Source organism: Pantherophis guttatus, chromosome 2 (assembly GCF_059756535.1).
Source record: "Pantherophis guttatus breed Tessera chromosome 2, ASM5975653v1, whole genome shotgun sequence".
NCBI lineage: Eukaryota > Metazoa > Chordata > Lepidosauria > Squamata > Colubridae > Pantherophis > Pantherophis guttatus.
The window spans coordinates 98788065-98812720 of record NC_142064.1 but is presented as its reverse complement, the minus strand read 5'-3'; the positions used below and the strand labels follow the sequence as shown (position 1 = coordinate 98812720).

The following is a 24656-nucleotide window of genomic DNA, read 5'->3' as shown; positions in this document are numbered from 1 at the left end:
ATGTTTATGTAAGCAAGCTTTTAAACATGCTATGTAGTTTTATGTTATGTATTATGAAACTTTTATAATAGCTGGTAAATGATACTTATATAATTAACTCACAGCTATTGGTTATTTTATTTAAATTACAATGGGCTTCACACTATGAAGTGATTATTATACTATTTCAGAGCAGCAAATTCTGTTTTTCTAGCATTATGAGATTCTCAGTTGAGGTTTCATTAATGCATATTTTCATTATTCCCTTTACATTTATTGAATATAGTTCATGGTAGATAATTTTTGTTTTTCTCAACATTGCTGCTCAGCATCACTCACTATTAGATGTTCTGGTTGAGATTGTTTGAAGATTAGATTTCCTAATGTATGAAAGAACACAGTTTGCCCATTCCTGGATAAGTGTTTCCAATTTAGTTTGATAAGAAAGTGTGATGGAATTGAAGAACAGTATTAGGATGGAATAATGCAATGAATTCTTCATCTATATTAACTAACTAGAGAAAATCCAGAAGCTAGATAGGTTTTTCAAATGATGGTTTAATGTACTTTTCAAGGATGTTAGTAGTAGAAAATTCATAATATTCGATTTACATTAGATATATATGTTATTTGCTCTATTCTAATATTCAGAAGATGAGTGGGAAGCTTAAATTTATTAAATAACAACTGATTTATTGACTGTAATGAAGAGCACCCCTTGCTCATCTATATGGCATCTTAATAATCAGAGCATAATAGAAGCCTTTGTGTGTTTAGTGAAAAGTTAGTTACATTGTAGGCTTAACGTTTAAAATGGTAAACAGTTCAAGACCTGAAAACCCCAAGGCAGGGATGCACTGTACTTGTCCTAATGTAGGAGGGAATTATAGGAAGAAAGCTGTATTACTCATCTATGTATCTGATGAAGTGAACTGCAGCTCACAACTTAATGCTTTTTAATAAGATTTGTAGGAAGAGTTGTTCTCACACTCTTCCTGCTTTGGAAGAGGGAATGAAAATGTTAAGGGATGGGACGATAACACAGAATGGGAAAAGCAAACTGAATGGGGTAGTGTCATAGATATGGGGATTTCTTTCCTGGGACGGGCAAATTTATAAGTTCAACCATGTGAATTTGTAAACATCAGTGATGTAGTTGGAGAAAGTGCTTTTAGCAATGAAAAGAGGCAATAGGAGCAAAGTTGTGTTAAATATTACCTGTATCCTGATAGTATGTACCTGAACATTTGGATCATCCTAGTTCACATCATCCTTATTTTCAGTGATAACATTTGGCTTTGGAACTATCCTTCACAAAACACCATAGTAGAGGTACTAAGATGTGGGCAGCTAAACTTCCACTTCTGCTCTCTCTGTGACTTGGACTAGAACTCTGGTAATGCCATTGCCAATATTGTTTAGAATGGTAGGACTCGAAGACTGAAAATAGACTGAAAAGCCTATCATAAAGCAGAGTGTTTAGATATTTGAATCATTGACTTTAAAAAAGTTGCTCTCTGCTATATGATATACCTTTCTGTCAGTTTTTTCAACCAAAAGAATTCATTTTTTTCTTTAAAAGCAAATATGCATGACTAGATGCCTAAGTATGAAAGTTGGCAATTTCTGCATATTCTAGATGTAAATTTAAACTGTGGATGTATATGTTAAACTGTGTTTAAAAACACCCTCTTCAAAAGTAAAGGAAATTAATCTTTTCAACCCTCCAGTAATTGAGAAATAAACATGGTAGAGAAATTATGGTAGGGGAACCTGCATGCTCTTATGCTAAAACAAAAAACCCTTGAGTGTATTATAGAGGGATGGATCAATTTCTGAGCTGACTACTCATCAGCGCTGTAAAGTTATAAAAAATTAAGATTTGCTGTATAGCACATAATGAGGAGGGGGCACAATGGCTCAGCGGTTAAACAGGCTGAGCTTGTTAGCAGGAAAGCTGACGTCCTGAGTTTGATACATGAACACCACGCAACAGGGTGAGCTCCCATTGCTTGCTCCAGTTTCTGCCCACCTAGCAGTTTGAAAGCATGCAAATTTGAGTAGATAAATGGGTACCACTTAGGTGGAAAGGAACAGGGTTCCATGCACCTTGTCGTTTAGTCATGCTGGCCACATAACCATGGAAATGTCTTCAGACAATGCTGGCTCTCTTGGCTAAGAAACGGAGATGAGCACTGTCTCCTAGAGTCAGACACAACTGGACAGGGAAAAACCTTTACTTTTACCTATATCTGGGGACTAGCTGGATACCCATGCTTTGCTACTTTTGACCATTTTTCACGATTACGACCATTGTAGCATCCCCATGGTCTTGACAGAGTCTCATTGTCATCATCACCAACAAAGTATATCTGGAGAAATGAAGGCTTCTGCTTAGGCCTCACCATGATACTCCCTATCCTGTGGTAGACCTGCCCCTGCACTTTGAATGTTGGCATAAAATTTCCTTCCTTCACCTCTCTGGCTCCAAAAGACGTCATTCTGAAGCATCCGTTGTACTTCTGGGCAGCAGAAAGACAGTCTTTTCCCTTTAACTGGTGTTATAGTAGAAGGGACAGATTCATCTGAATTGAGGAGGTCAGTGTAAGAAGTGAGTTGGGGCTGGGACACTATGCAGGGGAAATTCGGTTCACAATCCGTTGGCTCAGTGGTGGTCGGTGATTGAAACACATAAGGGAAAATATCTCTCCCATCGCCTTGAGTTCGGAAGCAGTTCCATAGGTGAAAGGTGTAGACATTTTGGTGAGCTACCGACTGTAAGGAGCCCCAGACCGCTCCTGAGTGAAGGAGTGGAACGTCTGCCAGTTTGACCTGAGGTAATGGAATGTGAGGCAAGTGGCAGTTGGAACTTTTCAGGTGGTAAGGGGGGAGTAGAATGTCTAATTCCTTAGCATCAGAGCGTGTTAATATACTGTATATGAATATACTGTGTATGAAATACTAATGATCTGATAGTCATTTCGAAAAATTCTTTCTTAGCAAGCACCTAGAAGCCAAGAGGAATGTACATGCCAAATTTCAAGTTTGTAGACTTTACTGTTCTGGAGATTTCATGATGAGTCGCTTTTATATATATAGATAAAGGAAGTATTTTATTTGTTCACTTCTGAAACTGCCCCCACTCCCATGCACACTCTTTAGAAGGCGCACAAGCCTCATATTTGAGACCATTTATCTCTTATTTCTTTTTCTGGTAGTATAGTGTTTTGGGCATGGAAGGGCTGTTGTAGTCTATCTCTGATTTACTCAGAGGACCAGTTTATACACTGTTAAAACTTTACAGGAATAACTTTGTAGGAACTGATTACACAAGATGCAAGTTGGTTTGCCTTAGGGATACAAATGTCATAATTGTTAACACATTGCTAGTTGATTTTCTCACAGAGGCCACCAAGTTCTCTCTCTTATATATCCTGATATTGTTCATTTCCTTGCCCTTCCATTTTTCAAGTTCTCAGAGTTTTTTGCATTCCTTACATTTTCAGTCCTGCCATAATGATAAGAAAATGCTCAGTTATTTCTTTACTTCTGCTAACATAGCAGTATCCTTTCTTCACAATCTCAAAGAACTAGTATAGAATAGAATAGAATAGAATAACAGAGATGGAAGGGACCTTGGAGGTCTTCTAGTCCAACCCCCTAATATCCTATTTAAGAGGAGTAGCTTTTATCCTCAAGTAATTATCTGAAGGGTGGGTGAGGATTATATTCACAGACTAGAGGTAAATAGTTTTGAAAGGATGCTGACTATGGGGAGGGGCCACTTTTCTCTTATTGCAGATAAGGACTCCAGAAAATTCATATCATGGATGGTGAATCCCCTCTGACCCTGGATCCCATTTTTCTGGAGTTCTAAGTCAGTGAAACAGGAATTATGGCCATAACTTTGTCTTAAGAATGTGTTGGATTGCAAGCTTCGAAGTAGCTTTCAAGTAGCATGTTTGTTCTAGAGCAATGGTCCCCAACCTTCCTGGCACCAGGGACCTGTTTTGTGGGAGACAATTTTTTTATGGACCGGGGTGGGGGGGATAGTTTTGCACACAATCTAGATCCCACACATACACAGATGAAGCTTTGCTCACTGCTTACCTGACTCAGTTCCTAGCAGACCATGGACCATTACCAGTCCATGGACCAGGGATTGGGGACCCCTGTTCTAGAACATTCTGCTGTCACCTTCTTAACTCAAATATATTCCTGGGATTGAATAACTATTCTGGCAAGCTCAAAGTGCAGCACATCTTTGGTTTGTCCCCTTTCCCATCACACCACAGTTTTCCTTTACACATGAAGAGCCTAGAGGGTTTTTTCCCCTTTCCTGTTTCATTAACCCTTTCACATTCCGCCCAGTTTTATTCCCCCCCCCCTACTATTTCTCTTTCAATTTCATTTCAAACATCCATTTCCCTGCCCCAATGCAATAAAAAATTCATAATTTTTTTTGCACTTATTAATAAAGTTGTGCAGTGCTTTCATTAAAAAATAAAGGCTTCATAACAATTATCTGCAACAGGTATGGTAGCCTTGAAGATAGAAGTGACAGTTTTAAAAAAATTGCAGAGGGATGCCACATCACATAGTCCAATGAATACAGCTGGCAGGCTTCTCTCCTTCTTTACCAGCCACCTGTTATGTTGAACTTGATTCCCACAGGAAAACTTTTTATTTTGACTGTAAGCTGGGCTATCTACTCCCCACCTCCCCTTCTTTTTCAGGCACCATGACAACTTTGAGGCAGCACGAGATGGGTTTAACCAGGTTCACTTCAGAGTTGACAAATTATTCCTTACACTTCATCCTTAAAGCCTCTAATAATGTTTTTATAGTATAATAATGTTTTGTCCACAAATTTATAGCCTAAAAAGCTGTGATACTGGAGAAAAAACTGGATAGAAAGAAGAATGCAAAGTAAGGGGCGTACATAAGTGCACCAGCATGCCTACCATTCCTGTCCTAATGTTCCTTTTTACTTACTCTTTTCATGTATTCAAATTATGTTTATACATACTTTTTTTATTATTATTATATTCTGATTGATAAGCATGTACTTTATCTCCCTCTAGTGACTGGTTAATATAGGTACCTTCACAAATCCTTTAGCTCAGTACAGTTATTAAATAAATAAAATGTATGGCTGAAATCTTATTCTTCTTAACTTAAAGTACAATTATACTGAAGCATTATAATTTGATTTTGAATTTGAAACAGATTTAACTGATGCCCACTGTAATTATAGCTACCTGGTTGTGATTTGTGATATTACAAAAAAGGAAAACTAAGTGTTTTTGGTTTAGTTTTGATTAAAACTGGAAACAATTGAGAAAGATGGAACACAATTCAAAAGCAAAGCAATTAAACATATTTTAAAAGAAATAAATTAAGCATACAATTTGATGCAGTTTCTCCTTTTTGTCCTTAATTTAGGTTGAAAACAAAATAGAAATGGAACCAAAGTTGGAAGTAATAAGGAAAAATATAAAGGGATTATTTTTGGTGGATCAAAATTGTCTGAAAAAATTTACAATTCCTAAAAAACCTCCTGATAAAGGTACAGTAAACAAAGCAACATACACAGTTCCATTTATAAACTATATTACAGTATGATGTATCATGCTTTGAGTTGGCTAATGTTAAGAAAATTAATCTTTATAGCAGAAATTGTGCCATGTTTAGACACTATACTAATCCTCATTTAGCGACTGCCTCAGACAGTGACCATTTTCAATTACGATGGTGATGAAAAAGTAACTTCATCAATTTACAACCTTCTCAACATGTATTTCTAAGTCACATATTCACCATGACAATCATTTAGTACATGTGGTCCTTTTGGACTCTCTTCTTGAGCAGCTTTTTTCTGCAGTACAAGTCGTTCCTCAACTTACAGCCATTCGTTTAGTGGCTGTTTGAAGTTACAATGGCACTGAAAAAAATGACATGACCATTTTTTACATGACGGTTGCAACATTCCGATGGTCATATGATCAAAATTCAGATGCTTAGCAACTGGTTCGTTTTTATGACAGTTGCAGTGTCCCAGAGTCATATCCATTTTCATGACCTTCTGACAAGCTAAGTCAATGGAAAACCAGATTCACTTAACAACTGTGTTACTAACCTAAAAACTGCAATGATTCACTTAACAACTGTGGAAAGAAAGGTCGTAAAATAGAGGAAAACTCACTTAACAAATGTCTTGCTTAGCAATAGAAATTTTGGGCTCAATTGTTGTTGTAAATCGAGGATTACCTGTATACCACTGTTTGTCTAAAATTCCTAACCATAAGTTAACAAGCTCAACTCTGTGACCTTACTTCAGGGGTGTCCAACTCAAGGCCCACGGTCCGGATCCAGCCCGTGATGTGGTCGGATGCGGGCCACGGGACCGTCCTGGTCTACCCAATGCGAAGAGGAAAGATCAGGTCAACATGGCTTCAGCCTGGTCTACCCAATGCGAAGAGGAAAATGACAGCAGTTTGGGAGGTTGCATCAAGCTGGGCACACCCCCTCCCAGCCCCCTCTCCCCCCGAGGTCAACCATAGCCCTGATGTGGCCCTCAGTGAAATTGAAATTTGACACCCCTGCCTTACTTAGTCAATTGGCAGTTGCTGCCTATAATTGATAAGACTTTAATCACTTTCACACTAAAGGCTTTTCTTTGTTTCCTAAGTAATTAGTGACTCACAGGCTCGAGCAGGCTAGGCAAATAAACTGGCTAACTGGTGCCACTTCATTCATTTTGATGTGTATTCCCCATTGTGTGCCTGCTTACTTCTTTATAATCCTTTCCAATGAATGTAAACACAAACATCAATTAAATTCTTGCTAATTATCTCAGCACCGAGGTGTGGAGGAAAAGGGTTTATAGGATTTGTCTTCTACCTGACTTCATCATGAGTCAAGTTCCAAAAACCTTCCTTGCCATTTAGGCTCACCCAGCTATTGGAATTGAATCCTTCTGATGCTGCAAAGCAAAGGAATGCTGAAATAAAATCCTAAACACAGTTGTACTCACATGATTTTCATTTAACGACCGCTTAACCAGTCCCAATTATAGGCACTAAATGAGGACTACTTGTATTTTGTAGACATAGGAGTGATTTTATTCGACATATATATTTTCAGTTGTATTCAGTTTTTTACTACTAAGATCACTATCTGCTCACTGTTGCCAAATTTGAGGAACATCGTTCTACTCCTGTGATGGCGAACCTATGGCACGCATACCAGAGGTGGCACTCAGAGCCCTCTCTGCTGGCACGCACACCATTGCCCCAGGTCAGATCTACGTGATGTTTCTTTCGTGAGTTTCTGTATCTTTGCAAACGATGAAACAGAAGGTCACGAAAGAAAAAGATCTTACCTCTTGCTGCACTGCTGGTGTTGCCCTGCCTTCCGCCGGCCAGCTGGTTTTCGGGTCTCTGCTGTGCATGTCTGTGCATGTGCATGTCCCCACATGCGCATGCGCACATTTGCACATGCACCTTTCATTTTGGGCATGCACGCACATGCACAATTTGGGCACTTGGTATCTAAAAGCTTTGCCATCACTGGTCTAGTCTTTTACTCTAGAATCATAGAATTGTGGAATTGGAAAATATACAAGAGTAATCTAATCCAACCCTCTCCAGTGTGCAGTAAATCTAATTAAACTCTGAGCAGTGATTGTCCACCTCTGAAAAACCTGCAGAAGCGGTATGAAATCATAGATCTCTCATGTTCAAGGATTCCCCCCATCCTAAATTAATTCAAGGCTGTTTCGAACAGGTGTTTTTTTAAAAAAATAAAAATGATGAAGTATGAATTTTTCCTTGTTTGACATTGCTTTCAATTCTAAGCATTGTGAAAATACTGTTTTCAGTAGGCTTTCTGATGTAAGCTTCTGCTAAGTCTATCCTTATATTGAATGTAAGAAAGCCAGTTTAGTGTATTGGATAAGATGCTAGGCTAGAAATTGGGAGATTGTTGTATTTAGTCCTCCTTTGAGCATTACAGCTGGCTTGGTGACTTTGGTCCTTTCTGCCTTATAGGATGGTGGTTGTGAGTAAAATAGGTGACAACATTAAGTATATATGTCACCTTGAATTAACTACAATAAGGTGGTAGAAATCAATCAATAAAATAAAATAGTCACGTCTTTACTTTTCATATCCCATAAATAAAGAGACTTGAGTCCAGAGCAGGTAGCAGCACATAGCTGATGTTGTCTGTTGTAAAAAATTTTTTAAAAAAGATTCGTATCAGGTTAGTAATTTGAAGGAGAACTATTGGGAAATTGCAGAACTATATGCTAGACTGAGATTGAAAAATCTTTTTCTTATTTTTTTCTTTATTACCAGAAAAATTTAATGGTAAATCATCTCTCTCCAGACAGAAAGAGACTAACATAGATAGGCCTGTCTAGTTACCAAGAATTGAGTTGACTGGAGGAAAGTGTATGGTGGTGGTGTTTTGGTGCCTGGATTAGTCTCTGCGGTTTTCTTGACAAGATTATAGAATTAATCTTGCCTAGAGACTGGCCCAAAATCACCCACCTGGCTTTGGGCCTCATTTATTTTTCTTTCTTTCTTTCTTTCTTTCTTTCTTTCTTTCTTTCTTTATTTATTTATTTATTTATTTATTTATTTATTTATTTATTTATTATATTTATATACCGCCCTTCTCCCGAAGGACTCAGGGCGGTGAACAGCATGATCAAATACATAAATACAAAAATTAAAAACAATTTAAAACCAGATTAAATACTTTGGCTCACAATTAAAAACATCCCATTCAATCCAATTTAGAATTTAAAACCGTTAAAATTAGGCTAGCCCGGCTTGCTGGAATAACAAAGACTTCAGGGCACGGCGGAAGGTGCGCAAGTCCAGGATCCTCTGTACCTCTGGGGGCAACTCGTTCCAAAAGGCAGGAGCCCCACTGAGAAGGCTCTCCCCCAGGGGGTCGCCAGTCGACATTGTCTGACTGACGGCATCCCAAGAAGCCCCGCCCTGTGGGAGCGTACTGGCCGGTGGGAGGCTGTCGGTAGCAGAAGGCGGTCCCATAAGAAGAAGTGTTGTTGTTGTTGTTGTTGTTGTTGTTGTTGTTATTAATTTAATTTGTGTACCGCCCTTCTCCCAAAGGGACTCAGGACAGTGAACAGCCAAAATTAAAATACATACAATACAAAAGTTAAGATAATTAAAAGAGATTAAATCAATCGGCCACCCAATTTAAAACCCCAAGTCTGTAAAATTTAAAAATCCCATTAAAAATCATTTAGGCTAGGCCGGTTTGCTGGAATAAATAAGTCTTCAGGGCCTTACGGAAGGTATGGAGGTCCGGGATCAGTCATATTCCAGGAGGTAGCTCATTCCACAAAGCGGGTGCCTCCACAGAGAAGGCTCTCCCCTTGGGGGCCGCCAGCCGACATTGACAGCACCCTGAGGAGGCCCTCTCTGAGAGCGTATTGGCCGGTGGGAGGTTATCGGTAGCAGCAGGCGGTCTCGTAGATACCCTGGCCCTAAGCCATGGAGCGCTTTAAAGATGAGAACCAACACCTTAAAGCGCACCCGGAAGACCACCGGGAGCCAGTGCAGCTCACGCAGGAGAGGTGTTACATGGGAGCGCCACGTCGCTCACATAATCACCTGCGCAATCACATTCTGGACCAGCTGGAGCCTCCGGGTGCTCCTCAAGGGGAGCCCCATGTAGAGAGCATTGCAGTAGTCCAGGCGAAACGTGACAAGGGCATGGTGACTGTGCATAAGGAGTCCTGATCCAGAAAGGGGCACAACTGGCGTATCAGGCACACCTGATAAAAAGCCCCCCTGGCCACGGCCATCATATGCTCTTCTAAAGACAGCCGTGTGTCCAGGAGGACGCCCAAGTTGCGAGCCCCCTTTGTGGGGGTCAATGACTCACCTCCAATAGCCAGCGATGGCACCAGCTGACTATATCGGGACACCGGCATCCACAGCCACTCGGTCTTGGAAGGGTTGAGTCAAAGCCTGTTCCCATCCAGACCCGCACGGCCTCCAGACACTGAGACATCACTTCGAGGGCATCATTGGGTGGTCTGGGGTGGAGATGTACAGCTGAGTATCATCAGCGTACAGATGGCATCGCACCCCAAAACCACGGATGATCTCACCCAGCGGCTTCACATAAATGTTGAACAGGAGTGGCGAGAGGACCGACCCTTGCGGCACCTCGCAAACAAGGCGCCTCGAGGTCGACCTCTGCCTCCCTGCCAACACAACATTGCTTGACTGACGGCACCCTGAGGAGGCCCTCTCTGTGAGAGCGTAGCTCGCGCAGGAGAGGTGTTACATGGGAGCGCCACGTCGCTCCCTTAATCACCCGTGCGGCCGCATTCTGGACCAGCTGGAGCCTCCGGGTGCTCCTCAAGGGGAGCCCCATGTAGAGAGCATTGCAGTAGTCCAGTTGGGAAGTGACAAGGGCATGAGTGACCGTGCACAGGGAGTCCCGATCCAGAAAGGGACACAACTGGCGGATCAGGCGAACCTGATAAAAAGCCCCCCTGGCCACGGCCGTCATATGCTCTTCTAAAGACAGCCGCGCGTCCAGGAGGACACCCAAGTTGTGAGCCCTCTCCGTGAGGGCCAATGACTCACCCCCAATAGCCAGCAATGGCACCAGCTGGCTATATGGGGACGCCGGAAGCCACAGCCACTCAGTCTTGGAGGGGTTGAGTCGGAGTCTGTTTCTCCTCATCCAGACCTGCACGGCCTCCAGGCACCGGGACATCACTTCAAGGGCATCATTGGCGTGGTCTGGGGTGGAGATGTACAGCTGAGTGTCATCAGCGTACGTATAAACATATTTATGGGCTGTAGACGAGATAAAGGCAACATTATAGTAAAAAAAAGTTATTGCCAGGGCATGTTTGACCCAAAGAGGAAAACACTTTTCAAGTAAAAATTCTAGCCATATTGTCAGTACCATTGGATAGGGCAGACCAAGAAATCTCCACAGAAAGGATAAATTCATGTTATTTATTAGCTGTAATAATAGTATCTTACAAGTCTGATGTGCTCTACCTCCTCCCCTTCTTATACATTGGTGAATCAGAGAAGCATTCTACCTGAGCCATTCTGAACGTTATTTCCTTGCTCTGAACTTTAAAAAAATGCTTCATGCCCCTTTTGTCTAGGCAACAGTTCCTGTAAATTTCCATCAAAATTATTTTCCTTACTCTCTACATAGACCTATCCAGAAGTATTGTACTACAGTACTTCTGTTGTAGTTGCTACCTGCTTCAGTTGGGGTTTTTTGGTCTGATTTTGGACTTGGACTACGAGGTTCCTAATTCAAATACTGGAGTCTCTATCCATGGTCTTGCCCTTGCCCTTGCCCTTGCCTGGATTGGACTGTGTTTTTTTTAATTGCAAAGAGGCTTATTCAAAGAACAAGGTAAAACATAATTAAAGAATAAAACAGAAGGAACATTCTGTGTGCAGAAAAAATAGGAGCAGCTAAAATTTGAAAATACTCCCATCAAAGAAGGAACAATATGAAGCAGAAAAGGTAAATATTTATGTTTGGAGACTGTGTGGTCCCATTAAGAAAAACATTAAGTTATTTTATATGATTGAATTTGGCTACCTTACACCTGCAAAAAGTATCTGAAGACTTAATTTGAATAATAAGAATAAGGTTTTTTTAATGCAAAGTCTTAGCTGACAAAGAATCAAGTTTCAAACTAGAGTCTGAACGTTCCTTAATTGAAATGCATGTTCTTATAATATAGAAAGTATATGTCATATTAAAAGCAAAAATATAGCCAGTGATGAAATCATTGCAAATTTCTTTAGTTGAAATAAGATTATGTATCTTAAAGATCATAATAAAGATATTTCTCTATTATTTCCCCTTCTAACATTTATTGCTAGAAAAATATTTGTTCTGGAAATTTTCCAAATTAACAATAACAATAGCACTTAGATGTATGCCCCATAATGCTTTACAGTACTGTCTGGATGGTTTGCAATGACAGCATATTTCCCCCAACAATCTGGGTCCTCATTTTATCGATCTTGGAAGGATGGGTTAACCTTGAACCAGTCAGTATCGAACTCCTGGCAGTGGGCAAAGTTAGCCTATAATACAAACCACTGTGCCACCATGGCTCTTATTAATTTTGAAACATTAAAAATTATCTTTGTAGAATTACAGTACACTCTACCATGGTGAGAATACTTATTTTTTTATATTTTTTGTTTTCTTTTCTTTATGTTTAGATTTTTTAACAGAGTGCCTTGCTAATCAGAGGGACTATAATGAGATTAAACAACGTCTGAATGAAAATTGCCTTGATATACAGTGCCATTTGGAATCTTTATGGCAATTTCATAAAATAGAGATGGTTCATAATAAAGATTTGGAAGAAGAATTCATTGCAAAAAGGTGAATTGTTGTAATATAAAAATATAGATCATTAACAATTTTACTGAATGGACTTTTCGCCCATTTTTCCTCATGCATCTTCACAACAAATTGAGATAGTGATCAGCCCAAAGTGCTCAACCTGCTTGATTGAGGTTTTCAGCTGGTGTCTCCTCTGGTGTATTTGTCAGTGTTACATGTTTCTATGAGGAAAAATGCACATACAGTATAACATGTAATCACGTTCAGCAGAGTTCCCAATTAACTAATCCTTCTTCCAGTCACAAACCATACACTAGGCTTCAATCAGTTGCTATTCATCAAGACTCTCTTTACTTCAGATAATATTCTGGATTTTTGCTTGAGTTTGGCCAGTTTGGCCAGAGTAAAATCAGACATTAAATTCTTTATGTTTGGTAGGCAGTCTAATTTCTACTTGGGTCTCTAACCTAGTGTTAAAATCAGTCCTAATCTCTAAACTCTTTGTGCAGATTTATGGCATTCTATGTTTATAACACAGATAAATATAATCACAATAAAATCACCTTTTTCTGTTTATTGCTTTATTGCATTTTATTTCTATCACTTCTATTATCAGTGTGTGTGTGTGAGAGAGAGAGAGGTATGAAGTTTTCTGCACTAAAAGCACAGAAATGTATTAATGTATTTACAAACTCTAAACCTCTAATTTGCTTTGAAAATTTATCTTTATAGATTTTATAAGTAAGTACTGCATTATATAAGCAATGTGTGGGCTTGAATGTACTCCTTATTTTTGCACAAGCTATAATTTGAAAATTGGAATATAGCAGCAAGCTATAGTTTATGGATGCCTTCTAAAACAGAATTAGACCACAAGGATTTTCAATTTTTATTGCATGTTTTATGCCAATGTAAGTAGAGTTGGAACAAGCAGGAGGCAAAGCAACAAGTAGAATGGAGTCACCTATTCTATTTTCCTCCTTACATAGTCATTTAAAGACCATTCAAAGTTATGATGGCCTTGGAAAGGATGCTTTCTGACTTGTAAAACACTTCTGGACGTTATAAAATGTTTCCTCCCCTCCCCCCCAAAAAAAGTATGTGATGCATTTTGGCGCTTGGCAACCAATTCACATTTACGACCAGTTGCCAAGTGCCTTGCAATCATGTGATTGCCATTTGTAATCTTCCCCAGAAAGTCTGGGGAAGCCAGCAAAGAAGATTGCAAGCAGTAGGGATGGAGGGGAGCTGAAATCCTTTAGCAGGCAGCTCTTTCACTCCATCTGCTTACAGACCTAGGAAATCACTTAATTACTACAATCAGGAGTGCTGGGACTGCAGTTGTTAAGTGAACTAGTCACATCAGTGTCTCTCTTAATGATCCTTCACTCAAACAATCAAAATTCTGATCCAAATTGTAGTCATAAGTCAAGAACTAACTGTAGGTTGTTGGAGAAGGTGTAGATCATTCTTGCTGAAGATCATTTGCTTTGAAATTAAGATGAAAGAAACAGAAAATTAGGCTGAAGGGTAATTAATGTTGCCTGGGTAATATATGACCTTGGCAATGCATCATCACTCCTAATAGTGAACTAAAAACACACAAATACCACATCTGGTATCTATTTCTATTCTAACTATCTTGTCCCTACTTTCTGGGCATCAAGCTTCATCAAGAGAAGAATTCCTGTTAATTATAGTGTTTAATAAATGTAGAGTATTGTAACATGCAAGACATTTTATCTTGAAATTCAGAATGTAATAGTAATATTAGTAGTGGTATTCAGTTGTTTTCCATATGGAGAGCAAAAAAGCATTGTTTAAGTTAACCAAACAATATTCTCCAAAGAATATGGTACTTAAAAAAATATACTCCAAAAATACATTAATGGAACGTCTGGAAAAGTTTAAAAGTTTATTGTACTATTAAATATCAAAAAGCAATGGAGTAGAATCCATGATATTTGTGGAAATCTCAGGTGATCTGTTGGTTAAAAAGTATTCTACTCAGAGCTATTATGGTTATTAATCCATAGGGCCATAATTACAAGAGCCTGCCAAGCCTTATAAAAAGAACAATGTAATAGTACATAGGAGATAGATTCTATTTTCCCCACTTGACAAGGATAGAGATGCTTTTGCAGTGGGATATTATTAAACTTTCCGGCTATGAAGGGGTAAAAGAATGAATATAGCATGTGCAAGAGTGATCCTGTAAGCTGGGCATAGGATATTGGCTAAATAACTACCCTGTTTCCCCGAAAATAAGACATCCCCTGATAATAAGCCCAATCGTGTTTTTGAGCACATGCGTTAAAATAAGCCTCCCCCCAAAAATGAGCCCTCCCCGAAAATACTTAAACGCAGAGCTGAAAATCGGATAAGACGGCAAGAGAAGGCCCATTTTGCTCCACGTGCCCCAAAATAATAAGACCTCCCCAAAAATAAGGCCAGCCGCTTATTTCGTGGTTCAAAAAAATATAAGACAAGGTCTTATTTTCGGGAAACATGATAATTTAAATAACCTTTGCTCTGAAACCTCTTGACTTTTCCCCCAAGTTCAATTATAGCATCCATTCCAGTGGGTTTAATTGAAGATATAAATAATTGTAATAAATAAAAATGTATGAATTGTATCAAATGTTAAGACCATGAATGCAGAAGAAAAGAAGCGTATTGGGCTAATATTTCAGTTATGGAGTGACCTGGCATTCAGTAGGAAGTCCATACTTTGATAGCAACAAGAATATAATAAAAGTAAATATGAAAATTGTTATTATTTCAGCTACTGCAATAATTGATGTATAGTGAGATGCTTTATATGGACAGACCCAGACACATTTCTGTTAAAAGGGAGAATCTAGAATATATTACTAGGAAACAACGAAATTGACTGTTACCTTTTTAAATTAATTTGCATAAAGAGTAGAACCTGCCTTGAAAACATCTTTTTTATTGTTAGGACTGAGTTGCGTGAAGAAGGAAAGCAAGATAAAGAACTCTCTAGCTTTTTAGTTGTCTCTAGAGATGAAGTGCCACAAATTTGTCAGAATGGCCTATGTACCGGTGATTCCAAAAGAGAAATAAACATTATGAAAGAACTAGGAAATCCTCAACTTGGAGTTTACTTGTTCCGATATGTTGATATTGCTTTGAATTATGCATCCAAACATTCATTTCCAGTAGAAAATATCATTATATTCAGGGTAAGTCTTTATATATATATATACATACATACATACATACATACATACATACATACATACATACATACATATATTTTAAAACTGTAAAGCAATTACTCTGTAATGTGGGAAATCATTGGTTTGGATCCTGAAGTAGACTATTCTGTGGAAGGAATTTGTTCCAAACAGATTTAAAACTTAGAATATAAGCTTAAAATGGGCATTTATAAAGATATGTGAAAGCTGAAAAAGTATAATTATAAATTTTTTTAAAAAACATAAGTAAAAATCAGGAGAGCAAAGGAAGACAAATGATAAAGCGCTCATCATGCAAACACTTTCATCTACATGTGTTTGAATTTGATACTAGGTTTAGGTTTAGGTTTATTTGATTTGTATACCGCCCTACTCCCGAAGGACTCAGGGCGGTGAACAGCCAATAATAAAATACATAAATACAAAAAATTTAAAAACCAGATAAAATCAAATTAAATCATTTTGGCCTAGACAGATTAAAACACCCCAATAATTTAAAAACAGATTAAAATTTACATATTTAAAAAGGGAAGAAATTAGGCCAAGCCCGCCTGATGGAATAAAATACTATATTACATAGTAATGACATCAATTTGTGTCTGTATGCGAGAGTGTGTTATTTTAATGCCTCTGTGCAGACACCGCTGATTGAAACAAAGTCCATGATTGTTGCAAGGATTATTTCTAAGACTGTTTACCAGAATCTGCAATTATTATTCAGCCAACTGTATGGTGAGAAGATTTCAATTAAAAAAAAGCCTCATTAGGTAAAGGGATTAGTGTAAGAATCAAAGGAAAAAAGGGAGAGTGTGTCTGAAATTCAAACTTTATTTAGGGCAGCCATTAGTGCAAGCCATCAGCTTCCTCTACACCTGTTAATTTATAAGATTCTGTCCAGCAATCTAAGAATTTCATCTGTTATAAAAATTACTTCAACATCTTTTTCCCCTTCCTTTCCCTTCCCCCAGAAAGACATTCTGTAGCTTATTTGCAATATTGATAATGGTGGCAAACCTATTATAGTATTTTGCTGAAACTCAGACCTAAGTTTTGCATGATATTTGCCATCATCATGGCAGAGTAGTGCCACTTGAATCATGGTGTTTTACTTATTCCTTTCTCAGCCCCAAAGACAGGCCAATCCTTGAAATTTTTGGATTTTTGGCAGAATATGGGAAAGAGAGGTGGGAAAACAGAGTATTTTTTTTTAAAAAAATCAGTATAATTAATTATATTAATTATAATTACACATTTTTCTAACTAAAGTACCCAGAGAGAGTCTTCTTAATAATGAGCTTAGTATAAGTCATAATATTTTGAGCCCAAAAATCACCATCTTCATGTCTGCTACTGCTTTTTAATAGTGTGATGGAAAGGTCTTATAAATGGAAGACAGTATGTAGGTTGAATGAGTTGAAACTAAACCCTGGCAAGACCAAGTGGCTCTAGGTTTGGGGTTTGTTGGCTCAGGGAGAATTGCCATCTTTGGTCTTGGATGGGATGGCACTACCCCAAACAGACCCTGTGCGTAATCTGGGGGTTCTCCTGGACTCACAATTCCTGCTCAAAGAGCAGGTGACGGTCATGGCCAGGAGGGCCTTTGCACAACTGCAAGTTGTGCGCCAGTTATGCCCTTTCCTGGACCGGCAATCCCTACTCACAGTCACTCATGCCTTAGTCACTTCCCGTCTTGACTATTGCAATGCACTCTACATGGGGCTGCCCTTGAAGAGCATCCAGAAATTCCAGTTGGTGCAAAATGCAGCGGCCCGCATGGTTTTGTGCAGACCCCAGTGTGCACATAAATCATCTCTCCTGTGGGACCTGTATTGGCTGCCGATTTGTTTCTGGGTGCAATCCAAGGTGCTGGTTGTCATCTTTAAAGCCATTCATGGCTTGGGACCAGGTTATCTGAGGGACCATCTCTTGCCGGTCACATCTACCCAACCCATTGGAGCAGGGAGGCAGGGAATGCTGCATGTCCCATCCCCGAGGGAGATACACCTGGTGGGACCCAAAAGAAGGGCCTTCTCCTTGGTGGCTCCCTCTCTCTGGAACATCATTCCCCCAGAGATTAGAATGGCCCCCACCCTAATTCTTTTCCGGAAGGCGCTGAAGACCTGGTTCTGCCAGCGGGCCTAGGGAACCCAGAGCGGGATGGAGCCCATTAAATGGCTTGTGTGATCAGCTATCGTTGGGGTGGGAGGAGGGGGTCAGGTGTGATTTTATTACATTAATTTATTTGATTTTTTATGAATTTTACTGGTTTTTAAATGTGGTTTTTTATATTCTGTAAGCCGCCTTAATTCTCCATGGGCAAATAGGCAATATAAATCTAATAAAAAACAAATGTAGTCTATAGAATGCTCATATTAATTCTAAAGGTAATTACTGGGAATAATTTAAAACTAACATTCTGGTATACAATAAAGCATTTTATTTTTCAAGATTCATAGCACCAAAAAAGCTCAGTTGAACTGCATTGCTATTAAGCTAGTGTAAATATATATATATATGAAACACGGAAAAGGTTTTGTTTGCTTTGTATTTCTAGGTTCTTTTAGGAAAAGTTAAAAAAGTTCAACCACCTAAAGGCCAAAAGAAAATTGTACTGGATCCAACTCCAAACTTCGATTGCCATATGTCTAGAATTCATCCTTCACTTAAGGATTCTTTGGAGGATCAGGCTACTAGGTCTTTGGTAAGTAATACTTTAGTGATTTTATTATTGACAAGATACAGCATGATGTCCTACATTTTTATTTTTTGAAGTTATTTCATTTTTTAAAAAAAAAAAAAAGTTTTTAATTTTTTTAAAACAAACTTACAAATGAACAATACATTCTTAATCATTCAGTGTTTCATCTGATTACATATTTTGTGTCTTCTACTCCCGCCTCCATCATTTTCATATTATATTTCTGTCATACCTTTATATTTTCATTTCAAATTTCTTATGTTTATATTAATATATCAATTATCTAGATTTTTATATATATCTGTTCTCTAACCATTGATATAATTGCCCCATACTTTAAAATACTCTGATTCTTCCTTTTCTTTAATTACCAATGACCCTGGGAATGCTGAAACAGTGGTAAGTGTGAAAAACGGTCAGAAGTCAGTTTTTTCAGTGCCATTGTAATGGTCACTAACTGACCTGTTGTAAGTCAAGGACTACCTGTACACAATTCTTTCCCCCAGAATTGATCCTTGGGATGCATTAATGAATAGCGGAGAGGTGGCCTGGAATTAGAAACGTTCCAAAATATTTCTAGAGCATTATGGGCCTGGATTGCCCCATTCTCCAAGGATTTGCCTAAAGTTTTTTTTTTTTAATTGAAAAAGTTTTTCAAATACAAATTTTCCCCCTTCCCCCCCTCCCTAACCCCCCCTCCCCCTCCCCTCCCCCCATGGCTTCTGCAAAATGAAATCCAAATTAATATCACATTATATAATACTTTGCCACCCTTTTACACCACCCCCTATGTGCTAAACATTTCTTTCTAACATTATTATTATGTCCCCCATATACTATACCTTTCAAAACAGCACTCGGCTATAAAACTATATAATAGATCCTAATTTGGCATTTATTCTACTCATAATCTACCCATTTCCTCCACCCCCATACATATATCTCTTAATTCAAATCTTTTAAGTATATTAATATCTAAACATAACATCCCTTTTCCTAAACTAAGCAATCAGTAACGTTACCTATCACCTTGTACCATATCAATTTTGTTTCACCCACTTTCCTACAGGTCTACCATACATAATATATTTAATATCTTTATTCTTCTGCCCGTATCACTAAAAAATATTTCCATATATAAATAAAACCCTCAAATGACTTTAAATTTGTATTCCATATAGTATCTTCTGTAATGTCTTTCAACTAGATTGTTAATTCCATCGACCATGTTAGGGTAACATCAAGTCCTGCTTCCAACAGTATATTCAGTATCTTCAATTACCATCTGCCCCCATCATTAATAAGTATTTCTGTATATAACCCCCCCCCCCGAGTGACTTTATGGTATCTTCTGTAATGTCTTTTGTCTAGATTATTAATTCCAACAACCACGTTAGGGTAACAGCCAGATCATCTGCATGCCCCAATTCCATAGTTCTCTTGCCTTATAACTCAACATATACGTAATCCATTTTTCAGAGAGTCCAAAATAGAAAGTTCCAATCCGCTCAATCATAGGCCATCTTCCACATCCCAAAAACACCAGCACTGCAGAGATCTGTTATTCTTCTCAAAATAGTATAAGTCTGTAATTTGCCTCAGCTATATTTTCATGTATCAGCCTTCTATAAATCCCGCTTATTATATTTAATCGTCTCTTAAATAACTGGCATTAATCTGTTGGCTAAAAAAGAATTGTAGTTTAAAAATTTTTAGTTTTGTAGAACCTGCTTCTTCTTTTCTTAACTTGTTGTGGTTTAGATCTCCACCCTGGTTGTCTTTCTAGGACTTGTATATCAGCTGATCGAATTACATGCTGGTTTTTAACTTGATAAGACATCAAATCGAGATCCAAAGCCGCCTCTCTCGTATTTATAGGTGATCCAGCTATAGCCTCTGAAGGAGAATCCAAAAGCGGCTCATCCAAAAAGCCCTCTATAACTTGTCGTTTTTCCATTACCTCCATCTCCATCTGCTTGGCCTGAGTTTCAATCTCTTGTTCATTTTGCTTTTCTTTATCCCCCTCCTGTATTCCTGACACTGATGACATACGTGGAGATGTTGGGCCCATTTTAAAAACCTTGTAGTAAAATTCTTCCGCTTTTTCAACAGTGTTTAATTGATATCCTTCTCCTTGATATCTCAATATTATACCAACTGGAGCATCCCACCTAAATGGGATGTTTTGTTTCTTTAGCTCAGTCACCAAAAATCCAAAGTCCTTTCTATCTTTTAACATCTTGGACGGCAGCTCTTTATATATCCAGATCTTCATTCCATTCATTTCTAGAGTGGAGTTAAAAGACTTTTGCACAATATCATTTCTTATTCCTTTATCAGTAAAATAAATCACCACATCTCTAGGCAGTTGTCTTTGCTTTGCCACCCAAGAATTTACTCTGTAGACCTTATCAATCTTACAGAATACTTCTTCAGAGCTGACCTTTAAAATCACAGCCAGAACTTCAGCAGACATCTTTCTCAAGTCCTCTCTGTTATTTTCCTGTATTCCCCTCATTCTGATCACAAATTCCATGGATCTGAATTGCATCATTGTAACTTCATTTTCAAACCTTTGCTTTATATTATCTACATTGTAAATCTTGTGATCAGCTTCCTTTATTTTAGACTCTACTTCTGAGCTATTTTCTTGAATCATTGTCAAATCATTTTCAATTCTTTGTATTTTATTATCCAGATTATGAATCTTATAATCAGCTTCCTTCATTTTAGACTCTATTTCTAAATTAATATCTTTATCCATCTGTACAATTACTTCTGAAAAGCTTTTCAAAGCTGTTACAATATAGCGCTTCAGGTTATCATACTTTTGTTGAACCAACTTTTTAATTTCCTGTCTAAATTTTTCAAGATTCTGGTTCATAATGTCTTGCCAACTCCTCCACAACAAATTCCTTTAAATCTTTAAAAAAACCATTCTTCTGCATCTGCAAGCTCAAAAATTGCTCTTGTGATTTATAAATGGGGGAGCCCCCACCCCACAGCTTGATTGTCTGGCTTTGTCAGTTTTAACGCCATCCTGCCACACAAACAGATTCTTTTTTAAAAAAAAGTCTTCTCTCCACACAATATCAATATCAAGTCTCTAAGAAGGAAGAAGCATGAAACAGAAATTTTTCTCTTCTCTTGTAGCCAGCGCTATTGCTTCAAATACTTTGTAACATATTAAGCCATTCAAATGGAAAGACTTTCGCTTTCAGCTTTCTTCTCAAGCCTCAGCCAGCCGCCATTTTAAACTTTTTTTTCCCTTTTCACTCTTTCTTCATTCTTAAAATCAGTCATAGGGTTGTTACAAATACTTGCGATTTAGAGTCCCAAATCCGGATTTCATCCTGCTTATTCAAACAATCTGTTAGTTTTCGCTGATTAGGTTGGTCACATCGTCTAGCTCTGCAAAGCGCAGAGTTCTCCTGAAGCCCTGAGCAGCAGCAAGCTGGATAGGGAGCCTCATCCTGCTTCCTCCCCAAGAGGAAAAAAAAAACTCTGGGGACTTCGCAAAGGGCTCTACCTGCTCTCGCCGGCTCTCCTCACATTTCCTTAAAGAAACTGAGTTTTTCGAGCTGTCTCTCAGCTGTAAAGGCGGCTCTTTACGGGCGGCGGGGGTGGCGGTCCCAAAAGACCGTCTAGCGACGACGGAAGCCAAACCGGAAGCTGAAGTTATTTCATTTTTTGAAGTTTATAATGAATTTTAAGGAGGGGTGTACAATTTAGAAACAATATATTCAGAAACTGTAGCAAAGCTTGAATAAAGTTTTATATAACATTTAGCCACACAAAAAGTATTTGGTGAGAAAGATGTCTATTTCTGACTTCATTATAAAGGGCTGTTCAACAGGGATAAAATCTAGCATTTCACATGAAGAATCAAGGGCTGGTATTTTCAGTAACTAATTGTGCTAGAGATTAATATTTGGAAAGCTGGAAATCTTATCCTGGCCTATGGAGTGATTCAAAAATTTATCATTAAAGTACCTAGAGTTATTTTCGTGGTTGGGTTGTTTCTGTTCATCATTGTTGGTATGAAAATATCCCAGTTTTCTCCAAGCTTAAGAGCCACAATATATATTTTACTAGCCAGGACAGGTATAATTAAAGCTGCCTCTTTACAGGTAGTCCATGACTTACAACCACAATTGAGCCTGGAATTTTGGTCCTAAATCATTGCAGTTGCACATTGAGTCACCACATGGCCAGACTCGAATTTATGATCATTTTTAGACTGTCATGAAGGGAGTTATGGTGTGGCCGTAAGTCTGAATCCAACTTATCCAACATGCACTTTTTGCCAGGAAACGGCAAAATGTCACAAATTGAAATCATGTGGGATACTGCAACCAGTCATAAATGCAAGCCAGTTAACAAGCACCTGAAATGTGATCATGTAACCACAAAGATGGTAGGGCAGTCATTACTTGTAATGCTCTCTACATGGGGCTCCCCTTGAGGAGCACGCGGAGGCTCCAACTGGCGCAGAGTGCGGCCGCGCGGGTGGTTATGGGAGCAACATGGCGCTCCTGTGTAACACTTCTCCTGCGCAAGCTGCACTGGCTCCCGGTGGTCTTCCGTGTGCGCTTCAAGGTTTTGGTTACCACCTTTAAAGCGCTCTATGGCTTAGGACCTGGTTATTTACGGGACCGCCTACTACCACAAATAGCCTCCCACCGGCCGGTACGCTCTCATAGAGAGGGTCTCCTCCGGGTGCCGTCAGCCAAGCAGTGTTGACTGGTGGCCCCCAGGAGGAGGGCCTTCTCTGTGGGGGCACCCACTATCTGGAACGAGCTCCCCCCGGAGATACGGAGGATCCCAGATCTGCGCATCTTCCGCTGTGCTCTTAAGACCCTCTTATTCCAGCAAGCCGGCCTGGCCTAATTTTTCTCCCCTTTTTAAAATTTTAAATTGAAATTTTAATTGGTTTTAAATTTATTGGGATTTTAATTGTCGTGGGCCAATATTATTTAATTTGGTTTTAAATTGTTTTAACTTTTGTATTTCTGTATTTTATCTTGTGCCTGTTCACCGCCCTGAGTCCTTCGGGAGTAGGGCGGTATACAAATTTAATAAAACTAAAACTAAACTAAACTAAACTTCGAGGAAGGGTCATAAGTAAAACCAAGAAGCAGGGTCCTAACACATTCCAAAACCACAGACCCGGATACATAGCCAAAGCTTTACAAAAGGTCAAAAAGGACCTTTTGGACTATTTTAATCTCCAAAGGGAGAATATTCCACAAAGCAGGGACTACAGCAGAGAAGACCCCAGTTCCTGCCAGTCAACACTTTTTGGCTGACAGGATCTGCAGCATACCCATATTGAGCTGCTGGATCAAATTTGTTTCAGTTGTCTGCTTCTGCAAAAAAGCAAGAAACTATATACTGTATACTGTATGGAGCAGTACATATAAGAGAGGATGAATATTGTCACAGATTTGATAGATGAAGGGGGATTTTTAATTCTGCTTCACTTCTAAGATGTTATTAAATATTTTCCACAGACATTTTATCCTGAATTTCCTAAATCTTCAGCAAATAATTTTATATTAAAATTAGAAAACATGTGATACAAACTGTCATATTAGATCAGGCCTGTCAGCCCATATTAAATCAAACTGGTGACCCACGGGCCAGATACGGCCCGTGCAGGCCATTCCTACCTCAGCTCCTCAAAGGCAAAAAACGTCACGATCCGGCCTGTGGCATGATCAAGATTGACACCCCTATATTAGATACTTTAATCTTTTCACAAAAACAGTACATTTTGCACCTAGTTTGTATGATACTTTTTATAAGAGAGGTGTGCTGCATGAGATGTGTTTTACCACTCATTTTGTTGATATTTGATCACAGTGTGGTCACTATTTTTGGTCTTTGTGTAAGTTTAAAGTTAATTATCCAGGTACTTACTTTTAAGTTCTTACAATACTTCCATTCACAGGTATATTTTTATGAATATAATGAACATTCAAAACCTGTGGATAAGCCTAGGCAATGTCTTCCATATGCTGTAATACATGTAAAATCTGTTAATCAGAAAGGAGGGGCTGATTCCTTCCTAACATCTTTGAAGTGTAAACTTAAAAGATTACCCAAGCACACTGGTAAGCTTTCTTGAGCTTTTATGTTCATTTTATTGTATTCCCCCTTGATTCTGCTCAGTTTTTCATGTTATAGATATTGTTTCATGTCTTCTTCTTAGCTTCTGCATTTAACTTCATAGCTAGGACTCCGAGATCTGGAATGGAAAAGCATTAGATCAGTATTTTTTTAAATTTGGTAATGTTGTTTAGACTTCATGCTAGCTGGGGAATTCTGGAAATTCCACACATCTTAAAGTTGCCAAGTTTGACAAA

At 38.6% G+C, this 24656-nt stretch overlaps 1 protein-coding gene across 11 annotated transcripts in view; it reads left to right on the top strand.

Moving 5' to 3' along the window:
• Positions 1-24656, top strand: part of TEX15 (testis expressed 15, meiosis and synapsis associated) — a 48035-nt gene that overhangs the window by 5702 nt on the left and 17677 nt on the right. For all 11 annotated transcript variants that reach the window (XR_015732746.1, XR_004590100.3, XM_034410832.3 and 8 more), the window contains exons 2-6: positions 5425-5548; positions 12243-12408; positions 15332-15575; positions 18145-18291; positions 24242-24404. Coding sequence is in view for 9 of the 11 variants with exons in the window: in XM_034410832.3 (XP_034266723.2) it covers positions 5425-5548; positions 12243-12408; positions 15332-15575; positions 18145-18291; positions 24242-24404 (844 nt within the window). In the remaining 2 variants the exon portion in view is untranslated. The remainder of the gene's footprint in view (positions 1-5424; positions 5549-12242; positions 12409-15331; positions 15576-18144; positions 18292-24241; positions 24405-24656) is intronic.